The sequence below is a fragment of the Postia placenta genome (genome assembly GCF_002117355.1).
Source record: "Postia placenta MAD-698-R-SB12 unplaced genomic scaffold POSPLAscaffold_20, whole genome shotgun sequence".
Classification (NCBI taxonomy): Eukaryota; Fungi; Basidiomycota; class Agaricomycetes; order Polyporales; family Adustoporiaceae; genus Rhodonia; species Rhodonia placenta.
The window spans coordinates 337,049-361,752 of record NW_020169851.1 but is presented as its reverse complement, the minus strand read 5'-3'; the positions used below and the strand labels follow the sequence as shown (position 1 = coordinate 361,752).

The window sequence follows — 24,704 nt, the reverse complement described above, 5'->3', positions numbered from 1 at the left end:
GACTTGAGGTCAAGCGACAGGGGAATACCTAAAAGCAAGGGGCGTCCGACTGGTTCTCACCGAAGCGATGGTGAGCGAAGCTCAAACCTAAGGCTAGGGACAAGTGAATGTATTAGTTAGTAAGGTAGGAAAGGAATACAAATGAGGGCTTACTGACCTAGGGACAAGAGGTCGAAACTGAGGTCCCTAGGGCAGCAGAGGCCGGCTTATATACATGGGGAGATTAGGGCAGGCTGTGCACGTTGGTCCGTGCGCAGCTGGTCTGTGCGCAGCATGCCGACGCGGCCCCGGAGGCCGGTGAGTCAGAGCGGCTGTGTCAGCGGAGCCCGAGCTGTGCCGTGCGCTGCCGCCCCATCTAATCTAATCGTACAGTGGATAACGTCGTGTCCATATCAGGCAGGTAGTACAGAGGTCGTGGGTTCGAGCCCGCGAAAAGGAAAAAATTAAAAACGGCTAGACGCCGTACCAACTCGTGACAGTGCTTCATCGACGTGTCGTGGCACCGGTGCGGGGCTCACAATTTCCCCTGCGACAGGGTCACTGAGAATTCTGAATAGCTCGTCAGGAGTGAGTACGGAAATCAGAATGAGGCACATACGAGCCGGTGGAGTAGCCAACAATACTGCATATTGTTTCCATTCGGTCTCTGATGTCATCTCTCCAAAATTCGTTTTCGGGGCATCGCGATGCACAGCGCTCCAGCGCATTGACAACTTCGCGAGTAACGAGTGGGCCATTGCGAGCAGGCCGTGCGGTATCCTCTAGCGCGAGCCCGACGCATACATTGAGGAGCATCGAGAATTGCCACCAAGCGCGCGCCTGGACCACCTCCTCTATGCGAGACGAGCTGAAGTACTCGACAACGACATCTAGCGCATCACGAACATCGCTATGAACACGACCAAAGTCGTCAGGCGGGAGTCGTTCTGAGTGCCTCAGCGCTAAAAATGTGATCCAGAGGAATCGCTTGGTGCCGAGCCGCTCGCGGGCATGTGGTAGGAATGTGAGCAGTCTCCAGGTGTCTGCAGAGTACGCGGTGAGTGCTGGGTGGGCGACTTCCGGATGGAACCGGATACCTACCCTCGCTGTCGAGTCGGAAATTCCAACAAAAGAGCCAGATGATATCTACAAGCTTGTCGAGAGCCTCCTGGGACAGCGCTAGACCAGGCAACAGGCGAGGGAGGCGGGCATAGACTGACGTAGCATTCGGGCCGACTTCACAGGTCTTCCCCACTGCTTCGAGGATAAGCAGTTGATGCTCTGTACTCGCCTCTCGTGACTCTAGAAGTGCCTTGTCCAAGACATCCAGAGCACGATGGCCCAAAGAAGGTGTCATCAGATTGCTGACTGTCCATCTAGCCTCAACCCTCTTCCGCAGTATGTTGTAAAACAGCTCCAGAGAATCATCCTTATGCGCAGCACGGAGCCAAGCTGGGACAACATATTCAAAGAAGCACTCTGGGGAAGTCGTGAGTTACAGAAGGTATTCCTGCACAAACTACTTACCATCCGCCCCATCGTCAAGCTTGTCTAAGCGCGCTTCATGAAGCCACCCCTGATGTTCTGCTGCCCATTGTATGAGATCTCTCGCACGATCACATACCGTTCTCGCGGGATCGATGAGAGGCATTGCGCGGAGAAGCTGTAGAAGATGGTCTACGAGATGGTCGTCGTTGCGATCTTCCGGGTCATTGTATTTCTCGATGACGTCAACACAGAGGTCCGCTAGCGCAATGATTGCGGCCGAATCTTGCTCGCTCGTCAGCCATTTGAGTACTGTCATGTCATTGTGCCAGGAATCCTTTCCTAGTGTCACCTCGTGGGCTCGATGGCAAAGGATACGAAGAAGGGCAGGCAGCGCAGATTCAAGAGAGGCATTCTGAAAGCAAGGATGCACAACATTGACAAGGAATGCATCATCCATGATGATTTCATCCGCCTCCGCCAAAAGCATCAGTTTCTCTTCCTCTGGTGTATTGTCAGCGCGGACTAGCACGTTATCAAACTCTCGCCAGCTCCGCGCTCCGAGGGTATCTGAATGCCATTTACTCCATGCTTCAGATATACGTGGACGCCATCGCATCCAGCTGGCGCAGTGGTACCGGATGATGGTGAGCCAATTTGTCATGATTTCCAGCAGGATTAACAAGTTGCACAAAGTGGCGGAAGGGAGCTTGCACGTGTAGTCCCAGAGCGATCTCGCCAAGCATTTGATGCCATTTGCAGTGGGCGTGATTATGGCCGCTGGGCGGAGTCGACACAGTTCTGACAGAATATTTCTTGTAGCTGCAGGAAAGCCACGAAGACTTCGCACTCTCTTTGTGGTGGCAGAAAGCGCTTCGGTAATGCTTACCCCCAGCGTCTCCCAACACTTGACCGCCCACGCAGGGCAGTGGCTGTGGGTAAACCTATTCAAAGCTACATAGCACCACCATGCGGAGCGGGATTTGTACGGACAGTCAGCGTGGAAATACGGCATCAAGACGGTGAGGAGCGTCGGCAGGAGTAGTGCAGTGACTATGATCGTCGAGGTGCTGGCAACGATATAATTCAGGTGCCAGACGAGATTCAAGAGCCCGACGAGGAACAGTGCGAGCGAGATTTGAAGGAGAATTGGCAGGATGTCGATGATTGCCTGGACATGCCACTTCTGAAGACCGCGCCGACGGAGGGACCAGATGCGAACACTCTGGCGTGACAGACTCGAGGCTCGATCCGTGTGATGATGCAACCACTGCCCGACGGCGATGCTGATGGATGCAGCACTGAGACTGAATATGAGTGCGATGAACCATAGGACGCCGGTGGAAATGGTGGTGGTTGTGGGAGCAGTGGTCGCAATTGCAGCATCGAGGATGGTTTGCTGCTCCTTTGTCAAGTTTTGGTGTGCGATGGCAGTGGTGAGGACGCTGAGCTGGACCGACATGACAACGAGCACTTGAGCCGTCGCATCTGGCATCTGAGGTCCAAGCAGCAAGTAGAACGCAGCAAGAAACGCAGATAGGATCGTCGAGAACAACCCCGCCTTTCAAGGTAGTTATATTAGAAGGGTTACAATGTTTATGCCAGACCACTTACGAATAGCAGAAGACCATTGATGTTCTCCTTCCACTTTCCCACCTGGTTCTCCTCGAACTTCCAAACTTCTTCAGCGCAGAGGCTCCACGGATCCTCTGTCTTCTCGTCCTCGCGTCCCTTCGCATCAGCCGTCGGCTTCACCTCTTGCTCCGTTTGCTGGGCGGGTGCTGTTCCTCCTACGGCCTGCAATATTCATTGTCAGTCATAATCGTCTCTACGACACACAGCATTACCTCTGGTGGTGCAGCTGCTTCTGTGTACGGCTCAGGGACTTGTTCATGGCCTGCAGCTTCCACCTGCACAGGCAAAGGTGCGTCCTCTATCTGCTGGATTGGATCCTCAACGTGGGCCCTCGTTATCAAGCATAATCCATACCTCACGACCAGATCCGCCTGATGCTGCCTGGTCATCATGCGCATCCTCCTCAACTCCTTCGCACCCTGAAGAGGTGGCCGGAGGTTCTTCTGCAGGTCGATTGCCGTCACTGGCACTGTATGGGGCATCGGACCCGCTGTGCTGGTCATCCGGACGCGTGGTGGCTGGTTCTTCCACTGTAGCCGGATCCTCGACGAGAGTCTCCACGTTGACTCCCACAAGGGACAATCGACTACTCCGTCGTCGTGCCATTCAGGAGTTATGCAGCTACAAGTGCAGTCGATGGGGGGGGGCGTAAAGAACGAAAGACGCGCGTACCACTCAGCCAGCGACGAGGAGGGTAAGCAGTGTGCACGAAGCTACGAACCACACAAGAAGCATCAATGCATGGAAGGTGGTTCAGCGATCAAACTCTAAGTGCGCGATAAATGTTGTCATATCTCGTTGGAACCGAGAACAAGCTTCATCTTTATCTGGCCCAGTATAATACAGAACGAAGAAGAGTCTGATATCACTCACAGCGCGGTCAACGTGCGCTGTACGCCTGGATTCCCGCAGGCTATCACGCACAGGCCGCCCGAATCGAGCGCTCGCCGTCACTTCCTGCACATAAGGTTTGATATCAGACTGCGTTGGAAAGACGCGCAAGCGCTGAATTGGCGTCTCGCTCGGTGATTGATGACGACAAGCAACATCCTGCTCAAGCGCTCATCCGACTGTGATCGAGATTTTACTTTGCGCGTTCATTTAATGTTACTCCATCCCCGGCGCATACGGGCTATCCACTACGCATCGCACGGTGTCGCGCCATTACGGAGGCATATACTCCATGCATCACTGTAGGAACAGAGACTCGGCGCCTCTCTACGGGCTGTCAGTGACATCCTCCCGACGACCCTGATGTCCGCAACGCCAGTGTTTATAAATTTCTCGTGGGATGGGGGGCAATGGGTCCCCAGGCTTCGATTCATCAACGTGAACACCCGATACTTCTCCCCGAACGTTCTGCTGACGGCGACGTCACCACAAATATCAAGTAGTGTCAAATAGCACTTGAGACAATGTGAGAAACCAAGATATGGACACACGGCGCATATGAGTGTATCGTGGAGACCGAGCACTGCATCCTCGAGGACTGGTGAGACCTCGCAGCATTGACGCAGATTGCGCTATCGAAATTTGATGTGCTCAGCGGAAATGGCTCATCACCGCGGCAGGTTCGAGAGCATATCCGCCGCACATTGTTAGTTATCTCAGATGGGGACTATCGCACAAATAACGCAGATGTCAAAGACGCATCTCATTCTGTCCTATTCGGTGACGAAGCCATGCGGGCTGGACGCGTTTACCAGCGAGAACGGATCCTTGTGCGATACCAGCAGCTCATGAGACGCCTCTGGAGGCGTCTTCATGCTCGCGTCTGGCCACTACGAAGGGACGACGTATGGGGAGAATTGTCCGCCCACGGGGGAGGAACAAACGGCGAAGTCCTATAAGCCGGAAGGCGAAGAGTCCAAGAGGAAAAACAGCATACCCGGCACGGCACGCTGACAGGCTTGAGGGAACCAACAGCAGCGAGCGCGCATACAACAGCAAATCAGGACCCTGGCAATGCGCAGGGTAGAGAGGATGATTGGGACCCACCGCCAACGTCGGGAGGGCGACTGGTGGGATGCCGCATGGGGTCCACGCGCAGTATGCGAGAAAGTAGAGCGCGCCATCGACAGACAGTAGCGATGTGGGAACGGTTGTCACGGCTGGTTGTACTGAGTCCAGTGAGTAATGCAGGATGAGCCAACGGAATATGCAACGTCTTTGGCAAGGCGTAATGGCACTGGCTACGCCAGCATCTTGATAGAAGCAACGCGGCTGCCAGGTGCATCCAAGTGAGATGAGCGTCGGCACACGCGCACGCCGACGCACGTCGGCGTCCACCGGCAGCAGCCACCAATGTTTGCCCGAAGGGCATGTCACTGGCCGGCTGGACCTGGCTGGACGGCCTCGGATGGTGGTTTTGGGGGTCGGGGGATCAAACCTCGGCCCGGAAGCCCAGCGTTCGGGGGGTTTTGAGATGTAACCTGAGCGCCGTTTGGGCCCCATTTGAGGGGTTTGAGATGTAACATTTTCGCTCCAAAGGCCCTCTTTTCGGGGATTTCGGGATCGGAGCTCTGAGGGGGTTCTACGTCATCGCTCTGGTCGTTCTCTGCGTTGTATCAGAGTATGACGTGCGCAGACGCCGCTCTTCCCCATGCAATCGGAGAAGTGTCACTGCATCTCACTGCCTGCTGCACGCGTCATACGAGCCCGTCATTCCCAGTTCTGTACTCGATCGTCTGCCTCCAGCGTATCCTTCGTGAAGATGGCGAATGGGCTCGCTTCCAGATATGCCTCCCAGCTGCAGCCGGCGATTGCAGTCAGCGCCTTAGAAGGCTCGCTGGTGAGTACATGAAACGGGCTTGTACCAACGCTCAGGAATTGACCATAGTACCCTATGGTGTTTCCCGGTATCTTGATCTCTTTCGCGTAGTATCCGCTGCCGTCGTCCCTACGCCCGTCTTTGACTCACGGTAGCTGATAGTGCGTATATCCCATCTGAAAGCGCTGTGATCCCCCCCCCCCCGCTTCCAACTATCGTGCCTGCGTCACGCTTTCCACGATAGTCTCTCGTAAACAATAGCGTTCAGCGGAGTACCTTGTGAGAGCGTTCGGACGAGGCGAATGCTGTCGTATGTAACAATACATCACCCCTCCTTGGCAACTACTACAGCTCGTCCTGTCGGGTCCGACAACATCTGGAGACAGATTGCAGGCGAGTCTCAAGTAATGCCGATATCGTGCCATGCGTGACGGGACGTGTTGAGGAGCGTTGTCTCAAATCCAAGTTCCTGACATGTACATAGTACGGCATACGCTACCGATCATTAATGGCATTGCCTACTAGATTGCCTCACATACTCCGGTACGCGTCAAGCTTCGCAGAGTCACCAGTTACCCGATCTGTGCTCCTCGCTCTGTCAAGCCGATGGCATACTACCGCGATACCTTCGCTCATTCACGCCGCGAACAACGCTTGTGAAAAGTCGACACCCTCCAATTGTACAACCCATACACTGCTCTTGCTGTGCCGCGCAAAGAAGGATGGCTAGCAACGCATCCACTACCTGAACGCGCGCGGTGCGATCGCGTGAGTATGCACGCTGGAGAGGACCTGCACATGAAATTACGTGTTTTCTAGCGCATTACAGTCCAACACAGTCACCGGCCGCCGGCGAAGCAGGGGAACATTTCCTGTGGCCGTGGAATGAGCCACATTCACAACGTGGGTGCCTTGCGACCATTACTTGGACAGGAAGCGTCGGAGGGGTAGACATGCGCAGTTACGAATGGGCGCGAGCCATCGACGAGCGATTTCACTAGGTGTATATGGAAGATAGGTAAAGTAGACAATGATACTAGCAAATACCACGCATGTGCCTGGACGCGCCATACGCTGGAAGCCCGGGAAGCCTAACGATTGAGGAGAGCGCATGATACGATCACCCTCATACGTAACAGGGGGTGAGGGGGAAGTGGTGTTTAGACGAGGATATCGTATGGTAACAAAGCGACGTACGTCAAGGACGATTAGCTACCGGTGTTTGCTTTCTGTGCTGAGAGCTCGGTGCTCATCGCTGCGCAGGGCTAACCCCGTGATGTCTTACCGTAAGTCGTCACAGCATACGTTCTCAAGCAATCCGAATGGCGAAGATCTGCGAGGTGCTCCAAGCTTCACCGGGACGACGAGAAAGGGAGTGGCGTTCTGCGACAGACGCAGCTGTTGCAAGTGAAGAGGCGTCATCGGATGGGCACGACATACATGATCCGGTGGACGAGGGAAGCGACGCCGCCGAGTAAAATCATAAGGGGCATCCAGGGGATGATCTGGAGAAAGGTGAGCAAGAGTTCCACGGGTTTTTGAAGAAGGGGCAGTCAGGGATGGCGATGCAAGGAGGGCGTGGCTGACGAGAACGCCAAGCGGCCCGAGCAGGGAGGCCACGGGATACAGACAGCACGCGCGCAGCGAGCATAATAGAGAGAGCATTAGATAGACTTGAACGAGCAAATCTCACTGGAGCAGGCGCAACCTTTAAGCAAGCTGAGCAACGCGACGGAGCAACAAACGGAGGATGACGACTTGACAGCCTGGTAGAGCAAAGAGCACTATGGCCGACGATCCTTTCCCTATGATCAGCATTAGGGCATCCTACGAGCGAGCTCCTCTTCAATTGCCTTCGCAGAAGCTAAATGGCCGCTACACCTGTCCTCCTTTACACATCCTTCACCACATCGCACGCCCTCGCTCACCACTGGCAGATCTTTGAGCGTACGTACCTGTAGTGCTTTTCTTCTGCTGTCTTGATACTGAATATTGCGCCAAAGGTCAGGACTGTCCTGGTAGAACCGCATAGAGGGCTTGTAACTGACAGAGGCAAAGGGCGTTGGTCCAGTCGACAGGAAGGAGATGATCGGATGGGTCGCTGCCACGTGCTGTGCGTGACCGGGCGCGATCAGGACGCGTCACCTCAAGTTCCTGCCCTGAAGGGCCTGACTCCTAGGCCTGATCATTGCGTACCGGTTTGCTGCTTTCGACATACTTTGGAACGCGTGAGGCTTCGCAGCATCATCAGCCGCATGATCTGCTCTGATCACTCCGTCCGGCCGATGGCACACTATTGATGTCTCTTGGTAGCTTCGGCTCGAAACCGCACTACTTCTGACGCAAGTCTCCCCTTGTACTAAGCAGCGCGGCTCGGGAGGAGGTGAGGGGAGGGTCTTCGGAGGAGGACAAGGCGAACCAGACAGCAGGGGGCACACCAAAATAGTCTGCGTAGGATATCGAGGTGTGCAGTTATATAGAATGCTGTACGACGAACATGACATCAAGGCTACGGCCGAACAACCAGCTTGGAGAGCGCTACGCATGCATCAATACACTAATGAACAATCGACCTGCGTCGATCCCCGAAGCCTCCGGCAAGTATCTGAGATAGGTTACGAAAGAGCACCGCGTGGTTGGCGGGCATGTCATTCACTGGCTCTGAAGACGAAATTGGTATATCACTGCCATAGAGAGTACAATCGCGTAAGGGTATATAGAGGACTTCGAAGCCCCCAGTCGGAACGCGATGACAGTCGTTCCCCGAGCACGGAAAAAACATAATAGCCTACTATTAATAGATTTTGCGTCAGCGAGTACGTCATGAACGTACTTGTTGGATACTCACATAAGTCATTGGCCTTGGAGCCTATATTCCAGCGAGATCCGCTATTAGATCGTCTACCTGTGACGGCTTGCTCTTCCTGCCTCGTTGTCGCCCAGACCGAGCTGATGCCGACTTGCGGTGACGCATCGCATTCACCTGCAGCCTAAAGGCTTCTATGTCTGCCGCGGTGGTGGACCAGTCGTCGTCGTCGGAATCCTGCGCTGACTCCTCCGCTTGTAAATTTACTCCTTCTGGCGGTACTGGTGTCGTCGCTGCTGGTGTCGCGTGCTCGTCAGACTGCACGCTCATGGCGAACGTGAACGCTGAAGATGACTCATGCGGCACCGGCGCAGAAGCCTCAGAAGAGCTTGAAGGTCCACCAATTGGCGGTGCTGTGACGAACCCTTCCTCCACACTCGGACCTGGCAGTGGCGGGCTACGAGCGACAGGATCAGCGGAAGTATCGAGATTGGGAGATGCAGACTGGTCTGACCTGGGCACCCTGTCGGGCGGGAGCTGTTCTGTAGTACTAGGCTGCGTGAGGACCTGTACGGTCTCTTCTTGACTGTGCGAAACCTCTGCGCTGGATTGATCATGCAATGGCTGCGGGTTGCTAAGCGTGCTGGTGTCCCGGAGGTCACTTCTCACGCTGGTATCGGAGGAATAGGGTATTGAAGACTCGAGGGGATAGCGACTTGACGACTCGAAGGAGAATGCACTTGATTGTACATGTGCCGTGGTCTGCTCGGCCGGAAGCCCGAGCGCGCGCCGCAGGTTCTCTAGATCGTACGTACCCTGTGTTCCCTGCCCGTTCTGCCAACTTGAAGGCCCAGGCATCGGTGCGGCGAAAGGAAAGCCTTGGTATGTGTCCGTGTTGGCATGATAGGATTGGCCGAGGTTGACGGCATCGGCCGAGACATATTGACTAGGGACTGTGAATGAACCCTGCTCGAACTTTGGTGCGCTCTGAGGCGATGGAACTGGGATTTGTGCCGCGAACTGCTGTTCTGTCGCAGCGGCTGGCAAGAAAGACTCTCCACTCCACTGGTGATCATATGGACCAGTTGCGCCGGATGGGGAGTTCCAGGACTGCAGGGCCATAGCCTGGTAAACCGAGCTGCCGACTGAGTTGTCGAGATTCGGTTGGTACATTCCCTGGCATTGTGGTACCGCAGCTGGTTCCGCATAGTGACCTTGCGGCTGGTCATTTGGTCCGCTATTCATACCATCCTCAGCCTGTACGCGTTGCGCGTCCTGCGCTTGCAGTGGATTTAAATCCATGGGTGCCAACGCTACGTGTGTCTCCGCTGCGGCGTCATCAGCGGCAGGTGGTGGGCTGGGATGGTCGAGATCTGCTGCAGCTGCTGAACACGAGAGCGATGGCGGGTCTACCAAAGGGGGCAAATCATCGTCATCGTCATCATCATCAGACGCCGGATCGGGATCGGGCGCCGCGACTTGCGACCGAAAAACTTCGACATCGCGTTTATACACTTGCAGCCAACTTGATGCGGACACAGTGGGCTGGGGCAGTGGGGCGCAGCTAAACGTGAATCCATGGTTGGAGCTTACACCCTGTTGAGCATGATCGCGCTGCACAGGTTGTATGGCCTGCTCGAACCATCCCGTCTGGCCGACTTGCTTAACTGGCTTCTCCTCTCGTGGGTCCTGCGCATCCTCGGGCAATATACTGCGACTATCTGCTCCGGCCGGTTGGCCTCCCTCGTCAGATTCCTGGTTGGTCCCCTTGGTGGCCGAATGTTTCCCGTCTTCGACATCGTGATCCATATGTTCGTGGCCTTCGCTTGGAAGCTCCTCCTGTACGGCCTGCACATCCCGCTCGCACTGAAGACCCGCTTTGTAATCCTCTTGTACGGTACGCTTTTCGTCGCTGCGCAGATGGGCCGCAGGACCAGTCCGTACGTCCTGCTCGTGCACATCTTTCGCGTGGTCGACCTGCGTGCCTTCCTCGCATAAACCCTCCGGGCGCGCCTGTACATCCCGCCGCTCCGGACCTTCCTCGTATATTTGCACCTCTTGATCCTGAAGATGCCTCGGCTGTACCGCTTGCACCTCCTGATCATGCATATGCTCGGCCTTCTGGCGCACACGCTCAGCCTCCCGACGAAAATGCTCCTTCTCCAGCAGCTCGCGCTGATCCTCCAGTTTCTTCTGCTCCAAGGTTGCCTGTAGCAGCCCACGCTCAATCTCGACGCGCTCCTCTGCCCGCTTCCGCGCGGCCTCGATATGTGCATGTTCATTCTCGAGCCGCGCCCGTTCCCTTGCCAGTTGCTCGGACACCTGCTTTGTCTTCCTGCGCTCCAAATCCAGTCGTGCACGGGTCACCTTCATTGTCTCCAGCTGCTCACAGTAGTCGTCCTGCAGCAGCCCGATCTCTGCATGAGCCTGCATGAGACGCGCATAACGGCCCTGGCACCGGGTCTGCAGCTCCTTGACACGCTGGACCTCTATGTCGACAACCGCTTCCAGTCCTTCACGCTCCTTTACAAGGGTCTCTTGCAATAGATCCTGGGGCGCGCTCTGGTACTCCAGCATTTTGACGGCCTTCGCGCACATCCTCATATAGCTCTCACAAGCGCGCATGGTGCGCGCGATAGAGACTGTCATGGGTATAGGCGCAATCCGGGGGAGGGCTCTCGAGGACTTTGATGATACTGGTAGACGCAATGAGCAATCAGCGTTGCGGTATATGAGGGTATGAGGGTGAGAGGATCGCACCTGACGAGGAACTACTGCCACGGGACGCTGAAATCGTCGTATATTGCTCGGTATGCGCTGCCATCGAGTTATCAATAATACCGCTGATGTGCTCCGTGTGTGAGAGGACGCTAGATACTGGATCCGCAGAGGTGCATAAGACAATCGGCGAAGTACCCTTGCGGTCCAGGGAGCTCGTCCCGAACCGCAGTGATACGCCGCCATAGAATATCTCCGCGAGTTTGGAAACGGTGTTGCTCTGCATAATATAATCAGCGTGCATCGTATCTATTAACACGCACGCACGCACCTGGGTATATCTCTGCGGACCGCTGTGTGAAGTTACCGTCCTCTCATAGCGTCGAGTCTTGAAGAACTTGACCAGCACGTATATTCCCCACATCATCGCGAGCGCGAAGGAGACGGCTACGATATGAACCGGACGAAGATGACAGTCGGGGTAAACAAATGCGAGGTAGGCCGGGCAGGAGTGGCGGGCCGGGTCAATCTCATCGTTTGGCAGGATGATCGTATCTGGCGACGAATACTCGATAGCGGAATCTCGTGCATCCACAGGTACCGATATGGAAGTGGGGGTAATCACCGACAGCAGAGCCACGGACGGAGTTACGAGCGCTGGAGGCTGCAGCTCGATCGAAACAGTGGAAGTCGTGGGGGTCCAGATGATGATATCCTTCGAGGTCATTGTATTGAGCGACGGAGGTAAATCATGCCGATTCGGAGCAGCCGAAAGTGACGACTGAGTGGACCTGCGCGAACAATGTAAGCAAGTATGGCGCGCGCAGATATTGAACGCACTCACCGGAAGGAGAGTGCAACCTCTTCAGCGATATATATCAAGTGAGGAACAGCTGCGTCGATGAAAAGTGCGACGGTTTCCGGTACGTATAGGTTGTTCGGCATCTGCATCTGCACGATTAAGGTGAAGACGGTGATGCCAATTTGACTGGCCAGTTGAAGCCAGAGCATCGTGTTTTAGTTCAGAGCTATCTGGATGATGTAGAGAAAGATTCGCGTGAGCAAAATCCCCCGTTCCCCAGTTATACAGTCTCGTCAAATGACGACGCCACACACTCCCGCCATAGAAGGTGATGTATGGGGGACTCTACGGGCAGGCAAGAAGGCATACAATATGACAGACACTCACAGATAAATGATGTAATATTTCGATATACGCCGGAGTGTTTTTCTTATGAAGTCGGTAAGTAGGTAGACAGTGGGTGTCGAGAGGAGAATCGAGTGGTCAAGGCGCCCAGAGAGGGCGGCCTGGCACACGGGGCTCGCGGAGATCTAATCCTAATCTCACGCCACGCGGAGTTTCACTACATGACCATAGTGATTCCGTTGGTGCTTATTGTACAGAGGTCTCTACGGACTCCGACACCAGAGGCACCATTCGAACTCCGCAATCAGGACAAAGGACATAGTGGTCTCCGTGGGAAGCATTCGTCGTACGCAGCCTAGACAGGTGTAAGTGAGCAATGCCGCGTATACCCTGGATCCTTGGAGGATGCAAAGCTGTGTTGCAGTCGTCAATCCCCTGCAGTCCCCACGAACCAAGTTGACGTAGAGTTGAGAAGCATTGACGCCCTACAAGCGCCGGACGGACTTGTTCCGGGACCGACTCGTCTATGGCATCGATCCGAGTTGTCGACCGGCGGGCAACTCGACTCATACCTTTCTGCATCTCCCACTCATAGCAATCAGAAATTAACCAGTATACATACACGACACATGAAGTGATTGATGAGCGGATAACTTGTAAATTTCAGCCGGGTGACGCACCAGGTCTGTGGGACTTACTCATGAAGAAAAAGGCAAAGCAGAATTCCCTAAAATGCGCTTTGAATTGACGTTATATGCTCAGTAGCCCGTGGACTAGTGTCCTTTGGTGCCAACACTCTCAGAGCAAGGCAGCTCACACGAAGATCAACTTCCAATCAGTGTGGATGATCGAGCGCCTATGGCAGTTCGAATTTGGGCGCCTATGAGATCGTGCGTTGCCTCCTCCCACATCATCCTCTTCTTTATGCATACATGTCGTTCACTAGATCTTTACGCATGTACTCGTTGAGATCACGGTGCTAGTGAATCAGCATTCTCTCTTTTTGGCACTGCCAGTAAGTGCAGTAACCAGCTGATGATCAAGAAGACAGCCGTCGCTAGTGCCAATGAGCGCGATAGGCAATAGTATGTAGTCTCCTGAATCCTTTCTTAACCTCACCTGATATCCGTCTTTTCCATTTGTGAAATGATCATCGTTAGGATTACTGTTTCCCTATGAATGGGTCTCATCTTATTCACCTTTCAAGAATCAAGGGTAAAACACCGCTAGATGCCACAACTGCTATCGAGCCGGTCGCACGGTCGATTTGCTTGACTGGCTCGTAATTTCTTCCTCCATGGTCCTGCCAACAGGATACTAAACCGAAGAATTGCTAAAACATGAGTGAAGCCTCACTAAATTGTATTCGTTAATTCTGGAACGATAACAGCGCGATGCTCAAATTCCAGAAGCCTTGACGGGCTTGAACCAAAAGGATCCGCTATCAATAGTAGTCACGCAGCTGTGGCTGGCATCATATTTGTCACGCGATGTTGCTGCCCTGTTACTATGTTTCCATATTTGCACTCGAGAACAATGTCTCCCGGTGTGGCTGCCTCGTCCCTTGTACCTCAGGTCCCTGATGCTTGATGACTGCCCTAGATGGATTAACAAGCGATGAAACAAGCCATCACATCAAAACCTCCGCTGTGGCCAAGCAGAAACAAAGGAAGGGATCCTATCGTTATACCAATGGATGTATCTGGGTGTCCCCGATTTAAAGAGTCGCTCACCTACTTGCGGCTCGTTTCTAGCTCTTCACTATCCACACTCTCCTACATCATCATCACCTATGGCAGATTCTACACAGAACGGAAGACCCTCAGGCTATGGCCCTTTGCGACAACTCAGGCCCATGCAAATCATTACAGTAACTTCTTCTCGAGATTACCCTGCCACAGTGTCATGGGTTCCGGCTCCCATACCAGCTCGATTGCGACGTGCAATACCCCTGCGCTACGAAACATTCCGTGTAGCAGAGGAGCCTTTACATGTCGTTCCCTTCAATTGGCTGCAACACCCGCAGCTATCCGGAATGCGGCTGGTAGACTTCGATTTACCCATAGCGGACCAGACAATGCGCGCCCGAATGCTGCGTACACACATGCGCGATGGCCACGACGTGGTCCTCCGCCGTCCCAACGCCACGGGCTCCATCCACTTCGACCTTGCGGTACGTGTTTCAATGTTCTTAGTGCGTCCTGTGTGGTCTGACTGTCACATCCAGTGGCTGGATCCTCCTTGTGTTTTCTCCTTCCCTATAGATTTATCTGCACATGATAATCTACAAGGAATCATGAGAACTGAGCTAGCTCTGCGGGTGGTCCGCATAGTGGACGAGTTTATTCACGTACGTTATATCACGCACACTAATATTCGTTCAGCCTGATCTCGTGCTCGATCACAGAGCAAGGTTCCAGGCGCTTACGGACGCCACAAGGATATAACAATCCTCGACATCCTTATGCAACACGGGGTTAATTACGACGATATAGTCCTCGTGGGCGTGATAGTGTTCAAACGGGCATTCATGTGCATCCGCCTGGAAGCCTGGCGCCACACTCCGAACGAAGGGCTATATGTCGCACATGACGATCTTGCACTCTCTCCTGGTTACCGTTTTTGCGGGGCGTGTGTGGATGGCCGTCGCCTTGATGTTCTGCTCCCACCCTCTTTCCCGTACAAACTACGACATAATTATCCTGAGCCCGTCAACATCTCCAGCAAGACGATAATTCTATTTGACTGGAAGCAGCGCCATGGAGAAGGTGTACTGATCACAGACTTGTTCAGCTACGACGTACACCTTCTTGGACAGCTGATGCGAGGTGGATTGGTGCTTCCTTTTGAGGAAACCGGGCTCGACGAGATTATGGTAGAGTTGGAGCTCAAGGTACGCATCTATCAACTCAGCTTTGAACTTAACGACTGATCTCCCGATTAATCTAGACCATCTGCGCAGTTCCGCTTCCGCTAAAACAGTACATGGTTGCAATACGGGATAAGGTCACCAAGCGGCAGTTCACTCTTGCTGAAATTGCATTCGAGATATGTAAGGCCCTTTTGGATTCTTTTGAGGTGCGTCACACAAAATGCTCCGCTGCTTATATGACGTGATTTATTCTCAATCTAGGAAGCATGCGTCGATGAGCAATGGGGGCAGACATCTTATCGCTACATTCTTGCGAATAAGGGTGCGCATTGGGACGATCTCGCCATGATGCAATTATCCCACCTGGAAGGGAAGCGATGCCGTCTTCGGCTACAAGTGCGCCCAATCATGATGATCCCTGTCCCGCCACCGCTTTGAAGTATGCAAGGGGCTTACACCCTAGATCGGTTTCGTGTTGATGCGGCGTGTAACGATTGGTTTCATCACACTCCGTACGGTGTATCTGACTGGAATCGTGTGTCAAGATTATTTGTAACGTAACATATACATTTTTTCCCAGTCTTGTGTGGAGTGAAAATTGAACCAGCAGTTCACCAGGCGCATTCTGGACTTGATTGTAATCGAGCATACAGTGGCAGGCTGATGTCGGTATCGAATCAAAATGCTCCTGCTTAACCATGTCATGCGACCACATATGTATGGAGCACCTACGTCGTGCGCTGCCTACCACCCGTCTCATTTCCACCAACATTCAGAAGACGGCCTCGTTCGCAGCACGACTCGGATCTCTGTGCGAGATGTGACCGCTTCGCAATGATACTGCCCCATGGACTATCTGGAGACGAAAGTCATACGCCAGTAGTCTATAATCTCGGCCTCGATGACGACTGGTAACATTGAAGGTCATTTCTTTGCTGCTTTGGTACCCAGTGGGGTGTGACATCAACAATTCACGCTTGATTTGATCGTGTTGCCACGTGTAGATTGCGGAGGCGCGCTAAAGCTTAAGGCCTCGTAGCGCTAGCTTCCCTCAGTCGCTTCTAGATGCCAGGCTGACTATTGTTGCATCAATTCATTCCATTGAGCCCACAGACGACGTACCAACATACGAGAATGCGTGAAACGTAATAACATGGTGTTAAATCGACATTAAGACAATACACAGAATATCAAGACGCGGATAGTGTGGTATTGAAAAAGTACGTATAGACAGCATAGAGGTTTCGGCATCGCGTTGAGGAGGAGACCTGGCGAAGGGAATGGCAGCACCGAGAGGTGAATAAATGCGATCAAGGGACGAAGGTATGGAAACGATCACTACGAAAGCTCTATGCTGGCGCCCTGCCCTCTTGGAGGAAAGGTCGACATCCACAGACCATGCGGTCGTCCCGTTTATGGCCAAGAGCTCAATACGACACCTACGGGGACAAACTGCACCATTTTACCGTAGCGCCTTGGGGATCCTTACCAGGCCTCCTTCTCCCGATCTGGATTATCGATGCGAACTGGCTCAATATGTCCGGGAGAACGCACAAATTGGAAAGAAGGATGGCATGTCTGTATCGCAACGCAAAGTAGTCGCGGAGAAGTGAGTTCTGCTGGTTTTTCCCTGAGTGGCTCTCATGTGGCCGGCGCTGCGAAGGAGCTATAGGTTGGCTACAGGTAGGGCCATCTCGATACTGGATTTTGACGCATGCTACGGTGAGTGTGGTTACTACTCGACGCACCTTTCAATGTCTTGACTTCCATTTTCGGAATAACCCTTAAACGTATCTGATTGGACCACGGAAAAGAACAAGGTCAAGTGGCTCGTACCAATCCGGAGGCGTTCCCATGACATCGCCCTGGTGCGGCTGCATCAAAGTGGACATGACTTGTAAGGATCGAATAATGCAACATTTCTATAAAATGTTGTGAGCGGGTCCTACAGTGGCTTACTCCTTGGCTTGTATATAATAGTGGCCATCACTCCTCCCTCTTCCCGACCATTGCTCAGTCGTTGCTCTCACTTCTCAAATATGCCGAACGTTTTACGCTGGGCGCCACAGGAAGAAACCGAGGAATACACGCAAAACTCGCATCCTCAGTATAATTTTGAATCACCCACAAGGCCTATAACGTTCCTCGTAGATGACGAGCTGCGCACGATCGAGGTCCCGATTTTGCCAGTGTGGCGGATGACCGTGCCACAGACAGAATACCGCCCCACTCCTCAGCTCCGCTTCCGGCACATCGGTGCCGTACCTCCTATCCATTTTGACTACATAGGGCAGCAGCAAGGCTCCGGGATGCTCTACCTCGATGGGCTGAACTCGCAGGACCGTGCATTGGTCATGCAGAACGGTGGAGACGTGCTCTTTGAGGGGATCGATGGAAAGTACATTTACGTCAGCCTGGAGGTTCGTCAGCCCATTCTCCGTCCGCAACGCGTACTCACTGCGCCTGCGGCCTTCAGATGTTTGCAAATCCGCCGGCGCTGGCATACACGCACGCACGCAAAGTGTATTTGTACGATCGCCCGGGCGGTCGGCTTTTGACCCGCGCCGAGCTCTTCGAAAGGATTAAAAACGAGGCAAGACACTGGGTCAACGTAGGCATCACGCTGTTAGTGAGAGTCTCCTTGGTGTCTGATCGAGATCATCTGTAGGCCTACCGAACCCAAGCGGCCGGCGATCCGGAAGGGAACCAGTGGCCGCGAGGCCTTGTGGGGGTCATGGACCAGGCCATTATTATCACTCACATTTCTCAGTTGAACGGCAAATTGTTCCGCTTGCACCTCGCTGTGTGGCCGCCTCGCAACCTGGCGCAAGTAGTCCCGGAAAGCACAGGAGCCACCACAACACCCGCCCCGCTGAGCATCACGGAGCTTGAGCGAAATGCCCTCCTCACGCTTACCGCCCTCGCAGAACAGAGGGCTCGCGCACGTGAGGCCACCAACCTTTGTTTCCGCCCACACCGACTAGTGGAGCTCGCCTCGACGATTGAGTTGTAGAAACGGGCGTAGATATCACAGTGGTTTGTCGATATATCCAAGATTATGTCTCGTGTGTGTATGGTCCCGCCACCAATTTAATAAAATGACTCTGTACCCAGACACAGTGTTCAATCGCTACACTCTCCAGCAGATGAAAAGTGTGTTGCCGTATCTTTAGGTATGTGCGTAAGCGGACTTCATGCGGGAATGGGCCCGGCCTGAAAATAACGGTCTACCGTTTCATGTTGTGATCACTTTGCGGGGCCCAGCCACGTCAAGACCATGATCCTGAGCGTTGATTCTGGATTCCGCATCAATCCCGCTTGCGCGCAAATATGCTCGAGGAGGTTCATGAGTTTCCGCGGTCGTGGGGCGCAGGAAGGAGGCGGGATCTCAGATCTGATTACACACAGGCGCTCAATGTGACGTCTTCTGTTCGAGGCTGCTTTTCATTTTCACCTCGGCTGTCATGCTTGACACCCGCTGCGTCTCTTCTCCCACGCCGGACGACATGCCCTCAGGACCGAGTCATTGATTCTTCTATGGTACCTGTCACAGCCATGGTATGGATATCAGTCTTCATGCCTTCGAAACGATGCCCCGAGGTTGCGGCGACCGAAATCCTCATGACCTGATGCTATCTGGCGATTCTATCTACTTTCATCATGAGAACTCATCACCATTCGTCAATTTGGTCGCCTAAGTCCACAAATTGCCCATCAGGCTCACGACACGTGGGGAATCTACCAATGCCTGGGAACGTTTTCGCATTGTACGACATGCGTTATTTGCCTCGTACTGCTTCATAACGTCTATTGTGCTACAAGGAACTCTCGACTTGCAGTCAATATGCGACCATATGCGGTGAACCTATACAGCTCGATAGACTCTATCATGATCCGTACTTGTCGAAAGTTGGTTTGATGTGAGGCAAGTGCCTGGCTTAAGAACATCATGTTGTTGATGGTCTGTCTTCCTGAATTCTGCGGCGAAGATAGAAATCATGAGCGAATCGAGCTTTCTGAGCCTCACTACCACAAGACATCCGTCGTTGATCGGTGAATGGACTACACGTACGTCTGCTATCAGAAATTCAAATACATGTCAACAAATGTCAGAATGAACCTTCGGACACGTGTATCGCGAACAGGAAGGCTACACTAGTGTACGACGAGAGGTAGAACGAGCACCAGAGGTCTTGCACGCTGCTGACACATTGATTTGTTGGCTTCATCCTATCGCAGCAACAATATGCATTGCAGCGCTTAAATCTCCATATCTGTTGGTCAGATACATAGTTTGATATTGTCGCAAGTGTAAACCCTCGCATTGACATCAGACGCCATAATGGATGACTCTGTCAACGTAGATCAACAGCTGGATCGATATATATGCACCTGGGATAAGATGCATAAATAGTGCGATTCACGCAATAGCTTCTCCCAGTGTCCAGAGGCACCGTATCTCAGCTTCCCGCTTTGCAGTACGCCTCGATCATGTTTACATGGACATGGCCGGCCTTCTACACGTCAGTATACACCCGATGTAACAAGTACCATACTGATTTCTTCAGCTATGCAGGAAGCCCACGACGCAGATTGTCCTTGTCGGCATCACCTGGTATGCGGACCGATCATCGTCTACGAAGGTACCCGCTGATATTAGGACAGCTTTGCAACGGTGGGGATGTATAGTGCCGCAAGTGGCCTCGGCGCGGGAGGTTTGCAAGATATCTCACTCGTAGACACATCGAACAGCGTACTCTACGCCCTGTTTGCCGTCACGGGCCTTGTCAGTGGCGGTATAGCCAACGGTGTGCTCCAAACAGTGTTGTTATCATTCCAAATGCATCACTCACACGCTGTCAATAAGTTCTCGGACCGAGGTTGACGCTCTTCATCGGTACACTCGGCTACGCTCTCTATGTCGGATCGCTTTGGTGGTACGCCTGCTTGTTTGGAAACTGATACATGTGTTCGTTCAACTGTCTCGCAGCTACCAGACACAGGGTGCCGCCTGGTTCCTCATCCTGGCAGGTGCACTCTTGGGTATCTCTGCTGCGTTACTATGGTCGGCCCAGGGAGCGATCATGATGAGCTACCCGCTGGAAAAAGATAAGGGGAAAGCGTTTGCGATCTTTTGGGCTATCTTCCAATCCGGCTCCCTCATCGGCTCTCTTATCGCCCTCGCCATCAACATTCGCCGGGGCGGCCTCAATGCTGTCTCGACTTCAACATACATCGTTGGTCATTTCTAAAGCGCTTTGCTTGTCAGTCGTTGACCGGTGACATCTATTGGCAGGCTTTCTTGGTTATCATCTTTGTCGGTGTTGCCTCTGCGTTTTTGGTGCTGCCTCCGAACCACATCGTCCGCGGCGATGGTACACTCGTGAAGCTCCAAGCTGTCTCGAAGCCTCGCCAAGAGCTCGTTGGAATGTGGAATACGCTCAAAGACTGGCGTTTAGTCGGTGCGCCACATGTGTTTCCGAAGCTGCAGCGATTCTTACCGTATGCCAGCACTGCTCCCCATGTTCTTCGCCTCGAATTACTTTTACGCCTACCAGGGAGCAGTCAACACCGCGTGTTTTGATGATCCTACGCGCGCGTTGAACTCGGTGCTGGAGAGCGCGGGTGCCATTATCGGCGCGCTCCTGATAGGCCCCTTCGTGCTCGATCTCAAATGGCTCCCTCGGCGCACGCGCGGATACTTCGGCCTCGGTGTTGTGGTCGTGATTGTGATTCCGCTCTGGTCGTGCGGCCTTGCATGGCAAGTCACTTTCGACCGCGCTAAGGCGGCGGCTTTGCCGAAGATCAACTACAAGGATGCGTCGTACAGGAGCAAGGCCCCACTGTTCTTCTTCTGTAAGTAGTCGCATGTATGCGTGTGCCACGGCCTGACCACAACATAACGCGGGCCATGCAGATTATGTCGGCGACGCCTGTTATCAAGCGCTCGCATATTGGATCATGAGTGCGCTGAGCAATGATCCCTTCACACTCGCACGGTTCGCCGGCATGTACAAGGCTGTGCAGAGCGCGGTAATTGCTCAAGCACGCGTTGTCGTCTGGATGTTCGGAGCTGACTTATGCTTTCCAGGGAGCTGCGGGAGCCTTTGGCATGGACGCGGTGGAAACGCCATTTCTGAATGAGCTGCTTGCCAGCTGGATCATGATGTTGTTCTCGTTTCCGTTCGCGTTCCTCGTCCTGCGGACCGTGAAAGAGACGAACTACAATGACGAACAGGTCGTATACGCTGACGATGTGCAACAAAGCATGATAGAACAAGGCCACATATCCAAAGGCGAGATTGGGTCAATGGAGAATGTTGACATTACAGCCGAAGTGGCGGAGGTCAAGACACAGGTGCATGTGGATAGGGACACGTGATCTAGTCTAGTCCGCATTATTTGGCGTGCGAAAATGACTTTGAACCTTTCGATATCGATGCGTTCGGCAGATCTAATCATACGGGATACGGCAATGATATATGAATACCAGTGATGATCACTGGAGTGTATCTAGCGAGAATTCATGGCGTGGTGAGCATTCTTTTATACAAAAGTTGTGTCTTCACCGTCCTTCCAGATAGTTCAATCGTTAAATGGCAGTTGAAGCTGCATGAGGCTGATATACCTCACATACATTACAAGGTAGTCCAGGTGATACTGTCGTAGTCATGTATGACATATGTTAACTAGTGGTCGATCATTATACATGAATATCACCAGTTAGTGATCCAGGTGAGTCATACATGATGCATCCATTTCAGATTTGCCACCATATGCACTATCATGTATGGCACATATATGGTGCCACCTCGTGCTCTGCATTCAGCATGAGCACACTGTCTGTCACGACTTGAGGTCAAGCGACAGGGGAATATCTGAAGGCAGGGGGTGTTTGACTGGTTCTCACCGAAGCGATGGTGAGCAGAGCTCGAACCTAAGGCTAGGGACAAGTTAGTTAGTTATTGAAGGGTAAGTAAGTACAGGGGCTTACTGACCTAGGGACAAGAGGTCGAAACTGAGGTCCCTAGGGCAGCAGAGGCAGGCTTATATACAGGGGGAGTTTAGGGGAGGCTGTGCGCGCTGGTCTGTGCGCAGCTGGTCCGTGCGCAGCATGCTGATGCGGCCCAGGGGGCCGGTGAGTCAGAGTGGCTGTGTCAGCAGAGCCCGAGCTGTGCCGTGCACTGCTGTCCTATCTAATCTGATTGTACAGTAGATAACGATGTGTCCATATCCGGCAGGTAGTATAGAGGTCGCGGATTCAAGCCCGCGAAAAGGAAAAAATTAAAAAAACAGCTAGGCGCCATGCCAACTCGTAACATTACCCCCCCCTCAACGGCGCATGACCTCATGTGAGGCGCCCTTGCCCATCTCCCACCCGGAGCAGCATTGTGCTTCAGTCAGCGGCGAAGGCATTGGCTGAAAGTTGAGACCACCAAAGAGTGCAGCATTGAGGCGACGAGGAGCGTTTGGGTTCTTCCGGTGGAAGTTAGCTATGAGGGCCGGCGCATTGGCAACATTGCGCGCCGGTTCCCATGACGTATGTGAGTTGTCATAACCCTTCCACTTGACGAGGTACTGCAGCTGACGCCGGAAGATTCGCGAATCCTTGATCCGCTCAACCTCGTACTCCTCGTCGCCCTCAACCTCGATCGCAGGCGGCTCCTCCGGCTCCCGGCCCGGGATATCGCTACGCGTGTACTTGCTAAGCAAGGAGACATGGAATACCGGGTGCACCGGCACCGACTTCGGCAAGATTAATTCGTAATCCAAGTCTCCGAGCTTTCACTGCACGGCATATGGTCCAAGGCGCTTGGGACTGAGCTTCTTGCTCGGCTGTTTCAACTTAAGGTTCCGAGCATCAAGCCAGACCTTGTCCCCTGGCGCGAAGATCGGTGCCTCCTGCACGTGCTTGTCGTAGTACACTTTCATGCGCTCGGCTGACAGCTCAAGCGCAGAGCGCATGTCGTCCCTGATCTCCTTCAGGATCTTAAGCCAGTCAGCGGCCGCAGGCATTGCAGACATTGGATTGATCCGCACTTGGATCTCATGATGGTACCCCTCATGCAGGAAGAATGGGGAATGCCCAGTCGCAGAGTGAACTCGGTTGTTCAGTGCGAAAATCACGAGCGGCAACTGCTTTGCCCAATCGTCCTGCCTGTGGCTTGTGAAAGCACGCAGGTACTGCTCAATCTCCTGATTCCAGCGCTCAGTCTGGCCATCTGTCTGAGGATGAAATGCTGTGGACAGCACCGGCTCAATTCCCAGTCCCTTGTACACCACATGCAGGTATTTCGAAGCGAACTGGGGACCTCGGTCTGATATGACCTTGGCCAGGGCCCCATGATGCTTGAACACATCGCGAATGTACAGGTCTGCCGCACCTTCTGCCGTCAGGGTCTCATGACAGGCCGAGAAGTGGACCTGCTTGGTAAAGCGGTCGGCAGTAACCAGGATCGAGTCGAATCCATCAGACTTCGGCAAGCCAACGATCATATCCGTGGTGATGATCTGCCACGGACGCTCGGGGATCTCGTTCGGCTTCAGCGGACCCTGGGGCTTGGCTGGGAATGTCTTGGTACGGTTGCACACGTCGCAGGTGCTTACGTACTCATTGACGAATTTGGACATCCCAGGCCACCAGTAGTTCCGCGACACCAGCTCCAGGGTTTTGGCACAGCCGCCATGACCGGCGATTGGTGAGTCATGGTGGATTTTGACTATATCCTGCCGGAGTTTTGCATTCTTTGGGACGTACACGCACCTGCGGAACAGCAGAAGCCCTTGTTCGGCATTCCACTTCTTAAAACCCCTTTGCAGCCGGGGTGGCCCGAGGTTCTGCACCTGTTCAAGTGCCTTGGCCACCTCCCGATCCTTCTCCGAACATTCCCTTATGCGTTTCAGAAGCGACTGATCAGCTGTCACCGAGGCATGACCGCGCCTGGCAGAGGCAATGCGGAAGCACTCTGGCTTGAGAACCACCTGATCGGTGTTATCGTCCTCATTGCCAATCTGATGGTCTGATCGGCGGGATAGTGTCACGAGTTGACACGGCGTCTAGCCGTTTTTTAATTTTTTCCTTTTCACGGGCTCGAACCCGCGACCTCTGTACTACTTGCCTGATACGGACGCATCATATCTACTGTACGATTAGATTAGATGGGGCGGCAGCGCACGGCACAGCCCGGGCTCTGCTGACACAGCCGCTCTGACTCACCGGCCCCCGGGGCCGCGTCGGCATGCTGTGCATGTCACGAGTCGGCACGGCGCCTAGCCGTTTTTTTAATTTTTT

At 53.5% G+C, this 24,704-nt stretch overlaps 5 protein-coding genes across 5 annotated transcripts; 3 read left to right on the top strand and 2 right to left on the bottom strand.

The window, feature by feature from the left end:
* Positions 1-443: 443 nt before the first annotated feature.
* On the bottom strand, positions 444-3,705 carry POSPLADRAFT_1157920 (hypothetical protein; the record flags this gene model as incomplete). The annotated part of the gene is made up of 7 exons (XM_024487251.1): positions 444-557; positions 595-1,022; positions 1,081-1,431; positions 1,507-3,025; positions 3,079-3,261; positions 3,312-3,374; positions 3,454-3,705. 7 exons carry the CDS (start codon positions 3,703-3,705, stop codon positions 444-446), a joined length of 2,910 nt encoding a protein of 969 aa, XP_024333740.1.
* A 4,815-nt stretch (positions 3,706-8,520) lies between these two features.
* POSPLADRAFT_1186238 (hypothetical protein) lies at positions 8,521-12,404 on the bottom strand (the record flags this gene model as incomplete). Its single annotated transcript, XM_024489207.1, has 5 exons — positions 8,521-8,660; positions 8,718-11,371; positions 11,436-11,673; positions 11,725-12,184; positions 12,238-12,404. 4 exons carry the CDS (start codon positions 12,402-12,404, stop codon positions 8,739-8,741), a joined length of 3,498 nt encoding a protein of 1,165 aa, XP_024333739.1. The 3' UTR covers positions 8,521-8,660; positions 8,718-8,738.
* Positions 12,405-14,030: 1,626 nt separating this feature from the next.
* POSPLADRAFT_1158156 (hypothetical protein) lies at positions 14,031-15,850 on the top strand (the record flags this gene model as incomplete). Its single annotated transcript, XM_024487286.1, has 7 exons — positions 14,031-14,086; positions 14,295-14,410; positions 14,442-14,713; positions 14,768-14,890; positions 14,948-15,433; positions 15,490-15,618; positions 15,674-15,850. 7 exons carry the CDS (start codon positions 14,031-14,033, stop codon positions 15,848-15,850), a joined length of 1,359 nt encoding a protein of 452 aa, XP_024333738.1.
* A 2,038-nt stretch (positions 15,851-17,888) lies between these two features.
* Positions 17,889-18,425, top strand: POSPLADRAFT_1157882 (hypothetical protein; the record flags this gene model as incomplete). The annotated part of the gene is made up of 2 exons (XM_024487248.1): positions 17,889-18,041; positions 18,081-18,425. 2 exons carry the CDS (start codon positions 17,889-17,891, stop codon positions 18,423-18,425), a joined length of 498 nt encoding a protein of 165 aa, XP_024333737.1.
* A 1,668-nt stretch (positions 18,426-20,093) lies between these two features.
* POSPLADRAFT_1158233 (hypothetical protein) lies at positions 20,094-21,794 on the top strand (the record flags this gene model as incomplete). Its single annotated transcript, XM_024487295.1, has 7 exons — positions 20,094-20,220; positions 20,280-20,349; positions 20,403-20,649; positions 20,709-20,874; positions 20,924-21,268; positions 21,330-21,445; positions 21,504-21,794. 7 exons carry the CDS (start codon positions 20,094-20,096, stop codon positions 21,792-21,794), a joined length of 1,362 nt encoding a protein of 453 aa, XP_024333736.1.
* Positions 21,795-24,704: the final 2,910 nt, after the last annotated feature.